The 12224-nt window shown below is 42.3% G+C and overlaps 2 protein-coding genes across 4 annotated transcripts; one reads left to right on the top strand and one right to left on the bottom strand.

Moving 5' to 3' along the window:
• Positions 1-3267: 3267 nt before the first annotated feature.
• LOC306964837 (uncharacterized protein) lies at positions 3268-6356 on the top strand (the record flags this gene model as incomplete). The annotated part of the gene is made up of 3 exons (XM_079558997.1): positions 3268-3403; positions 3929-4141; positions 6124-6356. The coding sequence occupies 3 exons, from the start codon at positions 3268-3270 to the stop codon at positions 6258-6260; spliced, it is 486 nt and encodes a 161-aa protein (XP_079415123.1). The 3' UTR covers positions 6261-6356.
• Positions 6357-8227: 1871 nt separating this feature from the next.
• On the bottom strand, positions 8228-11026 carry naa80 (N-alpha-acetyltransferase 80, NatH catalytic subunit). Of its 3 annotated transcripts, none has more exons than XM_079557858.1 (2): positions 10870-11026; positions 8228-9220 (listed from the first exon to the last, which is right to left on the bottom strand). In XM_079557858.1, coding segments are annotated over exons 1-2 (837 nt in total). In that variant the 5' UTR covers positions 10872-11026; the 3' UTR covers positions 8228-8385. The 3 variants fall into 3 exon arrangements, with proteins under 3 accessions (XP_079413984.1, XP_079413982.1, XP_079413983.1); XM_079557856.1 differs by having other exon boundaries at positions 8228-9215; XM_079557857.1 differs by lacking the exon at positions 10870-11026 and adding an exon at positions 10438-10524 and having other exon boundaries at positions 8228-9215.
• Positions 11027-12224: the final 1198 nt, after the last annotated feature.

Below are 12224 nucleotides of genomic sequence, written 5' to 3'. Positions count from 1 at the left end.
TTACTTTCTTTCCAACTACATCTGCAATTTCATGTTTCATTTTATGTTAATGCATTTAAAGCATCAGTCAGTGAATCTACAGAGAATTAATCCTTATTTCCTTAACATTTGTATAAGCTTCCAGTTAAAGTCTTGCCTCCAGGTGAGGCTCGAACTCACAACCTCGGCATCGCTCTGCAGATCACTGTCTTGTAAGTACCGCGCGCGCGCTGACCGATTGCGCCACTGGAGCTTTGTACGACAAAATTGCGTTCAGGTGTTGGGTAAGCTGCTGTAATTGAGTGCACCGCCATTGTGGGCCGACCTGACTGTGTTTTTGAAGAACTGCCTTGAATGATCCCCTGATATGGTGCTCCGCCTCCTGGTTTGTCCCTGTTTCAGAGCGTGGTGTCCTGCACTTGTCAGCACCTCCACCCTCTCCTTCCTCTTCCTCCTGTGCAGCTCCCTCCGATCCACAACAGTCTTTCACCATCTTCTCATTTGTCCCTCTTTGCTTCCTGTAGTGCCTCCACTGTGTAGGTCTTCAGTGTTTCAGAAGGTCTCAGTTGCTTTAGCTCATAAGCTAGCTGTTTGTTTTCTTGTACAAAAAAAAAAAAAAAGCAGGGTCCCTCATCGCTAGTACGGAAAAAAAACTGCTGAAACTCACAAAAAGTGCATATGAGCACCTGATTGTTGATGTTCATTTGCAATAGCTTGTATTACGAAATTTGTACATCAGATTTAATTAATGTACATCTGTGGACAGCCCAAGCAAGACCTTTTGAACAGGCATTATTCAGTGACAGTGGACAGTCTTAAGAGAATGAAACATTGGTTTCCAGTTAAAGTCTTGCTCCAGGTGAGGCTCGAACTCACAACCTCGGCATCGCTCTGCAGGTCACTGTCTTATAAGTACCGCGCGCTGACCGATTGCGCCACTGGGGCTTATATCCATGAAAGGCAAAGCTGGTGCCCATCATTTTCAGCCATATGTACATTACATTGAATAGAGGTAAATAAGTGCATATAAGGACTTGAAAGCACAGATTCATTTGTAGACGTTTGTATTACTTTCTTTCCAACTACACCTGCAATCTCAGTTTTATGTTACTGCATTTAAAGCATCAGTCAGTGAATCTACAGAGAATTAATCCTTATTTCCTTAAAATTTGTATAAGCTTCCAATTAAAGTCTTGCTCCAGGTGAGGCTCGAACTCACAACCTCAGCATCACTCTGCAGGTCACTGTCGTATAAGTACTGCGCGCTGACCGATTGCGCTACTGGAGCTTGCTTTGATATAATCAGTACTTGCAGCACATTTAGCTGAAGTAAGGACGTAAGTGAGTTTTCACTGTGTAATTGTACGACAAAATTGCGTTCAGGTGTTGGGTAAGCCGCTGTAATTGAGTGCACTGCCATTGTGGGCCGACCTGACCAAGGCTCAATCAGAAACCATCAAATTATAGCCTCTAAGCACTAACACTAGCAACTAACTCCTTAACCTTTCATGGGGTCGACTGTTAGACCTCTATGCAGTTAGGGAACTAGACCTTCAGCAGCATTTGAACAATCCGTCCGTCCTTAAACAGAGGAAAGGGAAGTGACATCACCAACAGCTGTTTTTCTTCTTCTTTAAAGTTATTGGTGGAGTGCAGGCCAAACAAAAGTGCATGTCGCCCCCTAGTGTACAGTGTCCAACAACAACATAGTGTCCAAACAAAGACATTTAAGGAGAAAAATAAATCCAAATGATCCAAACATTTCCCTTTAGTGTTATTTTATTTCAACAGTTGTTTCATAAAGCTACATTATGCAAATGATCCAAGTGGCTTAAGTTTCTACTAAATGAAAACAAAAGCAATTAATCCGTTTAGTGAGTTTACTCTTTAACACTGACATGTGACTGAGCTGTGGAGACGACAACATGGATTTTATCACTTTTATAAAGTTTGGCTTGTGCAGAATCTTAATTTTCAATTATTTTTATTATTAAATGTGCTCCTGTCAATCAACAGTGGTTGCGCATGAATCACTCCAGGGTGGGGGGGTTTGGCGCAGTGGCTTGTGGGATGGCACATAGCTCCTAATCACCGGTTAGTTAGCATCAGAGGTCCCTATGCTAAAGTGGCCATGATAGTTAGCATCAAGGCTCCTTTTCCTAACTGACTTACCAATTCGGAGGCAACTTGCCATGGCGGACGCTGACGCACATCCGGTTTGGCGTAAGAGCTCTTAGCAATCTGACCATTTCGGAAGCAGCCCATGTTTTTGAAGAACTGCCTTGAATGATCCCCTGAAATGGTGCTCCGCCTCCTGGTTTGTGCCTGTTTAAGAGCGTGGTGTCCTGCACTTCCACCCTCTCCTTCCTCTTCCCCCTGTGCAGCTCCCTCCGATCCACAACAGTCTTTCACCGTCTTCTCATTTGTCCCTCTTTGCTTCCTGTAGTGCCTCCACTGTGTAGGCGTGGGGGGCTCTTGGTGCCTCTTCAGTGTTTCAGAAGGTCTCTGATGTCTTTAGCTCATAAGCTAGCTGTTTGTTTTCTTGTCAGCACCTCCACCCTCTCCTTCCTCTTCTGTGCAGCTCCCTCCGATCCACAATAGTGTTTCATCATCTTCTCATTTGTACATTAGTTTCCAGTTAAAGTCTTGCTCCAGGTGAGGCTCGAACTCACAACCTCGGCATCGCTCTGCAGGTCACTGTCTTATAAGTACCGCGCGCTGACCGATTGCGCCACTGGAGCTTTGCATTTCCCTTTAGGCCTATTGAACACAGCCCCGCCTATGTAGTATTAGGGCTGGGACAATATATATATAATACTTCTTTGTTGCGATATGCGCATCGTGTCACAAACAACCAACTCAGTTCTACAAAAGTGCTTGAATGTTTTTCACTGAAAGATAGTTTTGTTAATGCAGCAGCTTTAGTGCTGATTGGTGAATATTCTGACCTGAAATGCCTCGGCTCTTTACACTTTTCAAAATGTTTTACTTAATCACTGATTTATATCTCATTTATAACTTTTGGAAAAGCAACTTGTATTGTCTTATCCATGATCCAGGGTAAAGAATTGCCGTTTGTGATAATGTCATAATACTTACTGCATTAGAACATGACACATCGGTCCCTCTATATCATGATACATATAATATCGTAACCATATTGTGTTTCCCCAGCCTTAGTTAATGGTGCAATTCCGTAACCTAGTCAAATAAACAAATACTGTACCTGATGAGATCACAGGAGAGGATTTACCGTATCTGTCTTTTTTTAGTGTTAGTCCGGCGGAGATGTCTCGGCCTCCTTCTTCCCAGACGACTCCTCAGTTCTACAGAGTGAGTGAGAGAGACCTGACGGAGATAGAGCTGCATTCTGTGGACTCCATCAACGACCTGCACCGCACCCACCCTGATCACAGCCACAAAGGTAACTACATCTCAAACCACTCTTAAATGACCTGATTAGCTTCAACTTTAATCAGCTATTGTGATCATGAGGATGTCATAATGTAAATGTCCACAAGGCGTGCAGGTGAAAGTGTGTTTAGTGTTTCCCGAGCTGTTAGTCGAGTGCTTAAAGCTGCTTCCTGGGACATGGAGCTCTGTACCTCCTTCAGAGATGAGGGCTCAAGACCCACCGCTGACAAATTGCTAAACGTCTCTTCACCCGGAGTCTGATAGAAAAGACCAGGTGTTCTGTTGAATCCTACAAAAGGATTCTGGTCAACGAGGGAATGTTTAAAGCAACACTGCAGAGCATTCCAGGTTTTACCCATGACATCAACCCATGCAGTCCAGAGTTAGCAGGAGAGTGATCCTCCCCTCTATACTTCTATCACATGGATCACAGTCTAATGTAATTAAAGTTGGGATGCCTGATTTTCCTATCTTCAAACAGATAATAAGTCAGGTGTAGTTCTAGGATGCTTTGATGATTCCTTCTCTTTCACAGTACGACCTCCTCGCCCCTCCTACACCCCATCGCCAAACGGAAATGTCCTCTTATTCGACGCAGCAGACACCAGTCCGCCGTCGCGGCCAATCAGCTCGTGGCAGAGGCGGCTCCAGGACATGTTCACGCCCTCCTCGTCCCGGGCCTACGCTCTGGGCTGTGCCATCGTCACGCTGCTGCTGCTCACCGTTCTCCTCATTTTCTACTTCTTAGGTCAGTAGGAGTCAGATTGTTTTTTTTACGCTTGAACTCACAACCCCTTCAGGCCCGTCTCCAACCCCACCTCCAAATGTATACTGTAATACATGAGCGATAGTTTTATTCACATGACTTCTAAAGTGTTAATAGGTCAAACAACTGCTCCAGGTGAGGCTCGAACTCACAACCTCGGCATCGCTCTACAGGTCACTGTCTTATAAGTACCGCGCGCTGACCGATTGCGCCACTGGAGCTTACACAGGAGGAATTTGGTGGCCATTAATCTAATCCTAAATAAATGTCCCACTTTTCCTATGTATATTTAGCTGAATAGAAGTAAATCCGTGCATATGAGCACCTGAAAGCCAACTTACCTACTTTCCAACTAGGACATCTGTGATTTCAGTTTCATCAGATGGACATTTAATATATTAATTTAATCTAACATATACAGCTCTAAGTTACACCTTTTGAACAAGCGTCAGTCAGTGACAGTGAACAGTCTCCAGAGAATGAATCCTTTTTCAAGCTTTACATCATGTTATTATGTCACTCCCTCATTAAAAACATGCCTGAAGTGTTGCCTTGGCACATTCACATATTTTTGAGTAATCTGGAAAAACTCTGATGGCAGCCATTTTAGGGATAGGTTTGCCTGAGTCCTCCTAGGAACGCCCCCACCTCCTGGAGACGCCTCCGACCATCCAAGTAACCAACCACTGCTCCTCAGCAGAACCCCCTCCCCACTGATGCCACAGACAGCGTGTGGAGGGGGCGTGTCGTAAAGGGTGAGGGAAAGAGACAGAGGCCTATTTCAAGCCATTTGCTACAGCCATTTTGAAAGAGCAATTTTATACAAGGCAGTTATTCTAATTTACTGCATTTACAGACCAACAGAAGGTTTCGTCATCATTGTAGTGTGATATAGACTGGTGCTATGTGATTGAAAAAAGCATAATACCCCCTCTTTAACAACTAGTTTCCAGTTAAAGTCTTGCTCCAGGTGAGGCTCGAACTCACAACCTCGGCATCGCTCTGCAGGTCACTGTCTTATAAGTACCGCGCGCTGACCGATTGCGCCACTGGAGCGGTTCACAAATATTTGTATGTAGTCATTAAGATTTATAAGCCACAATCCAGGAGCAAACCACAAAAGCTCATTTGGAGCAGGGGCCAAAAATGTAAACATCGCGTTGGTCGGTCTATTATGATAGAGTAAATATTGATTTAACTACTTTTTATTATTTGATATAATGTGCTTTCAGATAGACTGGACCTAACCAGGGTTTGACAAGACTAGTATTCTTAGTTATCATTTAAACTCAACTTGTGTTTTTGTATGTATGATAATTAATGACACAGCGACCTGATCAGACTGTAATTCTAATGTAGTTCTAATATGTTTGATACAATTTATCAGTGGGCCTGATATAATATACTGGTGCAAACCCAATCTCTGACCTCCTCTACCTCTGTCTGTGGTGTTTACTGCACACTGGAGCGGGTGAAGCCGGACGGTCTCTCGCGCTGCAACGTGGCTTCGGGACCCAAAAAAAATTGCTTCATTCTCTCACCAATGAAACATTATTAAGCCAAGCATGTACACAAGTGCGGCCTATATATATATGTACTTAAGATAAGATAAGGTAAGGTAAGATAAGATAATCCTTTATTGATCTCACAAAGGAGAAATTCACTTGTTACTTCTTTTCTTTATAAATGATGTTTGTGAGGCTTACATTCAGGTGCGTTCAGAATTTATGGTAAGTTAGTAATCATGCCGGGGGCCAACAAAAATCCTCTCATGGGCTGGATTTGGCCCGCGGTCCTTGAGTTTGACATGTTTGCACTAAAGCAAGTACAGCAAGGTGAAGGGAAATCTATTTTGTGTGTAGTTTAGCAAAATCTCAAGCTTTTCAACATTTGCCAACAAAAAAGAAGCAAGTCTTTGTACAATGTGAAAAAGCTTCATCGTGCATGTTTTGTTGTTCCCACAGTCCAGCAGGGCGGGGCGATCCGGAGGCTGACGGAGGCCGTGAGAGAGAAGAAGACAGCGGCCGCAGAGCTGACCAAACTGATCCAGGAGCTGCAGAATCTGAAACACAACCTCACAGCCCTCAGCAGAGCGTCGTGAGAAGATACAGCGGGTTCAGGAAGTCTTCATGCCCCTCTGTTTATCCCTGTTATTATGTTGAAGTCTGATACTGAAAATGGTTGTGTTATTTTGTTTTTATTATTACAAAACCTACAGGAAAAACCTTAATGTGCTATTACAGGTTACGTTCGTATCAGACAGCTACATAATAAGATAGTGATTAAAAGAACTCTGAAGATTTGGAGACATTAACATATGGACTTTTGTGCTGTTGTATAGACTCAGGCACGTTTTCCTTCGGTTTGGACTGAAACAATGAAACAACGGTCACAGTATACGCTGTAATCCACAGTGTTCACCAAATATAACAGAAATTATTTAAAAGTGTGGGTCTCTTTGAAATACTGGTGAGTGTTTTTGTAAATAAAGCTTCTCCTTGGGATTTCTGCCTGGTTTCCTTCTATGTATTTCTGGTTACTATGACACCATTATCCTGAGAATTCACAAAATAGTGCAACATTCAGGTGTAGAAAATGTAAAAAAAGAAATAAAAAAAGACAGTTTTGACTTTAAGATAGTGACAACAAATGTTCTTCAAGACTATGTTTTTTATTGCACAAACAATTTGAATAAGGCCTTTTCAGTTCACAGTGTTGTGGGTTTCAAGTCATGTTCAGTCAAAAATAGTCATTGATTACAATGTGTCTCAATCAATACCTTTACACGTTCTACATTTTATTTTTCCAACATCACAATTGTGTTAAAAAGTTTACATTTTTGTAGAGCTTATGCGTGTGATGTCATAAGAAACTTGAGCCTCTGCAATGTCATTCTTGTTTCCTTCCATTTTATGTTATTGATTGATTTGTTCATTCATTTGAGGCTCCATTTCTATTGAGATTTAAATATAGAAAGAATCTGCATAACCTCAATAAATGTTTCCTGAATATAAATGGATTCTTGTCACTATAAGAGTAAAATATAATATATAGGGGAAAATTTGTCCTCACCCCAAATTATATACAATAATTTCTGTGCATATACACCGCGTTCCAAATTATTATGCAAATTGTATAAGTGTCAAAAAGGTAAAAAAAAAAAAAAAGAAAGTCAATGAAACTGATGGATGGTATTGTTTCTCAGGACTCTTTGACACATCACTGACGTTAATCTCAGAGACCTTGGATGATTAGTTTTCAGGTTAAGCCCAGTTAAGGGAAAAACTACTGAAAAAGGACGTTCCACATTATTAAGCAGATCATCATTTTCAAGCAATATGGGAAAGAAAAAGGGACTTTCTGCTGTTGAAAAGCGTGAAATAGTTGAATGCCTTGGTCTAGGTGTGGAAACCTTTGATATTTTATGAAAGATTAAGCATAATCATCATACAGATAAGAGATTTGTGGATGATTCAGAGCACACTCCGTTTTGTGCCGATAAAGGCACAATATGGACGGTTTCTGCCAGACAAACACATCAGATTAAGAGAACAGATGCTACAAAGCAGCCGATAGGCATTTGAAGCTGCTGGTGCCTCTGGAGTCTCCCGAACATCAAGGTGTCGGACCCTCCAGAGGCTGCAGTTGTGCATAAACCTTCTATCCGGCCTCCCCTAAACTGTTCATTGATGCTGACGAGCAGAAACGGCTGCAGTGGCTCAGAAATACATGAGGACTCATTTTCAAACAGTCTTGTTCACTGATGAGGCCGTGTAACCCTGGATGGTCAGATCAATGGAGTAGTGGATTCAACGAATGACCATTTTCAGTTAATTACAAGCTTTAAAATGTATTGAAACGAATAATACTAACAGTAGATTTTGAGTTTTTTACTATATTTATTTTTTAAAGAAAATTATCATTGGGAGATTTTTTCAACCACATTTAAATGATCCTCGACCAGTTAAAGACTTGAAAATGATGCTGACTCTCATTTGAGGTTGACAGTTTAGAAAATCAGAGAAAAATGTCATTTGCATAATAATTTGGAACGCGGTGTACAGCCCAGTGACTGTCAAACCTGCCATATCAATACAATCGTAGAAAACCTTTGGCTTTTCAAGATCCACCGAATCAGAGCCGGTTAAAAGTGACTAAATCAGTGCTTGCTCAGATAAATAGGCACAAGTGTAAACATCTCCACAGCATATTCATAAAGACTGCTTTCATACGTCTTTGTGCATCCAGAAAATGGGCATCCCTTTGGCGTCTCTGTAAGGCGTTTCGGTCAGAGTTTGTGCAACTGTTTTGGGAGAAGGTGAGGATAATGGAGGAGGCGGAGGTGGTGCGGGACAAGCTGGCGGCTTTGGTGAAGAAGCAGGAAGTGGTGGTGGGGGCGGGACGTTTGTAAAGGGAAGTGGAGGCGGAGGAGGGGCAGGACAAGGTGGCGGAGGGGGTAACTTCTGGCAAACAGTTGAATCTGCTGACTTCATGCTCGACAATGTCTCGGCCGTGTTTTGTGGTTGGCTTGGCATTCGGGAAAATTTCAACAGACTCTCCATCGGAATCAGCACCGCCAAAGCCCCTGCGTTCTGAACTGGAGTGGACAGCACGTATCCAACATGGCTGTAAAAATGCTGCTTGTCGTGCGTGGTCAAGTACAGCCGTTTGAACCCTCTGGTTTTCGCGTAGAGCTCAGTCTCCTCCATTAAAGCCCTGCCGTAGCCTTTCCCTCTCTCAGATTTGGAAACGACGACCGATTCGACAAAGAGGCTGCTGCTTTTGCCGACGACGCGCGACAACCGGGCGTGACCGATGACTTTCTCGGATTCAGTTTTTGGGTCCTGGAGGAGAACGAGGCAGACGGGGAATTCAGAGCTGGACTTTTGCAGGCTGTGGACGCGGGCGGCTCGACTGCGCTTCCATTCGGAGTTGACCAAGTCGGCGCAGGCTCCGAGCAGGTCGGGGCGCTGGTGGACGGGAACGGCGCGGAGCTCGGGTGGAAGTCGGATTGGATCAGAAGAACAGGAATTGGAGGAGTTCATGGTAGTGTGATCTGTCCTGGTGAAAATATAGAGTGAATATTAGTCTTACAAACTTCAACTTTTGGTTAATCAATGAATGAACAATCGGCGAACAATAAAGCAAACTCAGCATCAGGACACTGCACATCAAGCACTTTCCAATGGTAGAGAATAAACAGTGAAAAGCAGCTTCTCTTGAATCTGAATAGTCTCACAGTAGACTCTGAATCTAAGGCACTGGTTCTCAAGCTTTTCACTGCAAGTATCCGCTCATAAAATATTGACAAGATGAAATCTGGACTAAACTGGGTCCAAATTGGTCTAAGACAGTTCTAAACTGAGTGCACAAAAAAACGTCTAAAAAGAAAACAATCTAAATACATTACAAAAGCATCAATGAAGGTATCTCTAAATAGGTAGCGTTCACGTGACATCACAACATTCTAAAGAGCCTATAGTTTAACATTGAGGTGGAGGTCAACTGACGGTAACTATGGTAACGGTGGTAACTGACAAAATGCATATTTTTATGTCTTTGTTTTTTGGCTCATATCTCAGTCATGACTGGAGGAATCCACATGAAACAAAAACTGTCACAAAGTTCATCGTCTCCTCTGTCGGCACATATGAACTAATGTCCAATTATTATCTCTGAAAAATGTCAAAAAGTGGTGACAATATGCGAAAACATGACCATGATGTTGTCCAAAAGAAAGGACTTTCAGACATAAAAATAATTTCACAGGTTTGTGAATCTGATCACGATCAGACACTGATGAGGAAAAACATTTGTCAATTTTCGTTTTGGAGATTTCTTCCAAAAACTGCATTTCTCCCATAGAGTTGCATTGGCCCTGCCCTCCATCTGACATTATGACATCATCACATTCAAAATCGTGAACGCTACCTATAGATAAAGTCTGAAATTGCAGGTGTTCCTTAGTAGGGGAGAGTGGGAGGGTTGGGTCACACCACACATTTCTTACCTTTACTGCAAGGATTGACGGTTGACACACTAACAGCTACCCATGATAAGATGTTTTGCCCTAGAGGAAACACAACAGATTGAGCAGACCTGTCAGCACCTCCTATAGATAAAGGGGGAACTAACATGAGAACAACAGTCGCTGGTTTACCGGTAACAAGTTCTTTAGGGTCTTCCTTGCCTGGGTTTACAAACGAAACCTTTCTTCTTCCCAAAGAAATTGCACAAAAATAGACCTCACTCCTCAGAGTTGGGTGTGTCACCAAAACATGTTAACATGTCAAGGATGAAAGGCGTGGGACATCAATGACTTCTGTGTGACCCAACCCTCCCCACAAAACTTGACCCAACGCTCCACAGTTTTCGATTTATTTCCATCTCCTGCCAAAAACACTTAGTCAATGATAAAGAAATCTATTTAGTCTTTAGATTAGGACCATTCACTCTGGAAATGAATAGACTTGAAAGCCAAGACAACCAAAAGATTGCAAAAGTTGGCATGTTTTAGGTTTTTGTTGTTGCTCTGCTCAACTTTCAGCTGCCATCTAGCTCATCATCTAGGTCCAAAACACATGAGCTGGCTGTCTCTCTAAGCTTATATAGGAAATGATAATGGGGGCTTATAAGCAGGCAGTTTAGACCATTCCTCCAAAGTAAACAAAGCTAAACTCTTGCACTTCTTGTGTTTTCCTCCCACTTACATTGTTTGACATAAATCCTGTCGTCAGTCCTCGTTTCACGGTGTTGGCGGATGGTGTTTTTACGTCTGCTGATCCCATAGAAGTGAATAAAAACCATAAGAACTCACACAGGCATGTGTGCTCTGTATAAAGAGTGACAGCAGCATGTGTGCGCCTGTGCCTCTCCAAACAGCGGAAGCGGGAAGGAAACAGGGCGCGTGGTGTTGAGGGGGACATCTGCTGGACCGGAGTGGCACTGCATTTACCCCGAAATAATCTTTTAACTGTATTTGAAGAGTCCCGTACCAAAAACAGCACCAACAATCTCTGCATATGATTGTCAAATTACTAAGGCTACGCACGACGTTCTTGTTTAATATGTTTAGGCCTATATTAATTTGGTGTTAAATGTATAAAACGTCCAACTTCTTTTCAACATGTTTCTCAAAAATGTTTTTAAATTCCCCTTTCACCCAGTTTTATTTTAAAGACGGGGTATTATGCTTTTTTCAATCACATAGCACCAGTCTATATCACACTACAATGATGCCGAAGCCTTCTGTTGGTCTGTCAATGCAGTAAATTAGAATAACTGCCTTGTATGAAATTGCTCTCTCAAAATGGCTGTGGCGAATGTCTTGAAATAGGCCTCTGTCTCTTTAAGAACCTCTGAGCCTTTCAGACACGCCCCCTCCACACGCTGTCTATGGCATCAGTGGGGAGGGGGCTCTGCTGAGGAGCAGTGGTTGGTTACTCGGCTGGTGACGAAAGCTCGGAGGCGTCTCCAGGAGGTGGGGGCGTTCCTAGGAGGACTCAGGCAAACCTATCCCTAAAATGGCTGCCATCAGAGTTTACAGATTACTCAAAAATACGTGAATGTGCCAAGGCAACACTTCAGGCATGTTTTTAATGAGGGAATGACATAATAACATGATGTAAAGCTTGAAAAAGTCGATTGTGCATAATACCCCCCCTTTAAAGAAAACAGCAAGATGTAATGCTGAAATCTTGTCATAATAAAATGACCAAAAACACAAGTCTTTTTTATAAGAAAATGTCAGCTTTATTTTTATTATTTCTTTCATTTTAAATCCAGGACAAACTCATTTGAGGAGAATCAAGAAGAAAGTAGCACTAAGTTCATTAGATCATACACTTTTTCAGATGGATGGCGACGTCTCTCTCAACAAAGAAAAACAAAACAAAATGAAAGTAAACAAAAAAATAAACAAATGAATAAAATATCTGAACAATACATTAATAGTAATTTGAATACAGTGAAGTGCGGCACGAGATTCACCGGCACTAACTCAATCAACGACAGGAGAGGAATAAACGGAGCCTCAAGGAAACACTTTATTTAAATATTTTATCAA

Source organism: Gobius niger, assembly GCF_951799975.1.
Source record: "Gobius niger genome assembly, chromosome: 6".
Taxonomy (NCBI): Eukaryota; Metazoa; Chordata; class Actinopteri; order Gobiiformes; family Gobiidae; genus Gobius; species Gobius niger.
This window is presented reverse-complemented; position numbering and strand designations above follow the sequence as displayed.

What these genes read in the sequence shown, in the direction of transcription:
- naa80 (XM_079557856.1), bottom strand. Translation starts at nt 10,966, where the DNA reads ATGGTTTTTATTCACTTCTATGGGATCAGCAGACGTAAAAACACCATC. An exon ending in CAGGATTTATGTCAAACAAT is followed by an intron (nt 9,216 to 10,869) that starts GTAAGTGGGAGG and finishes TCACCAGGACAG; the next exon opens with ATCACACTACCATGAACTCC.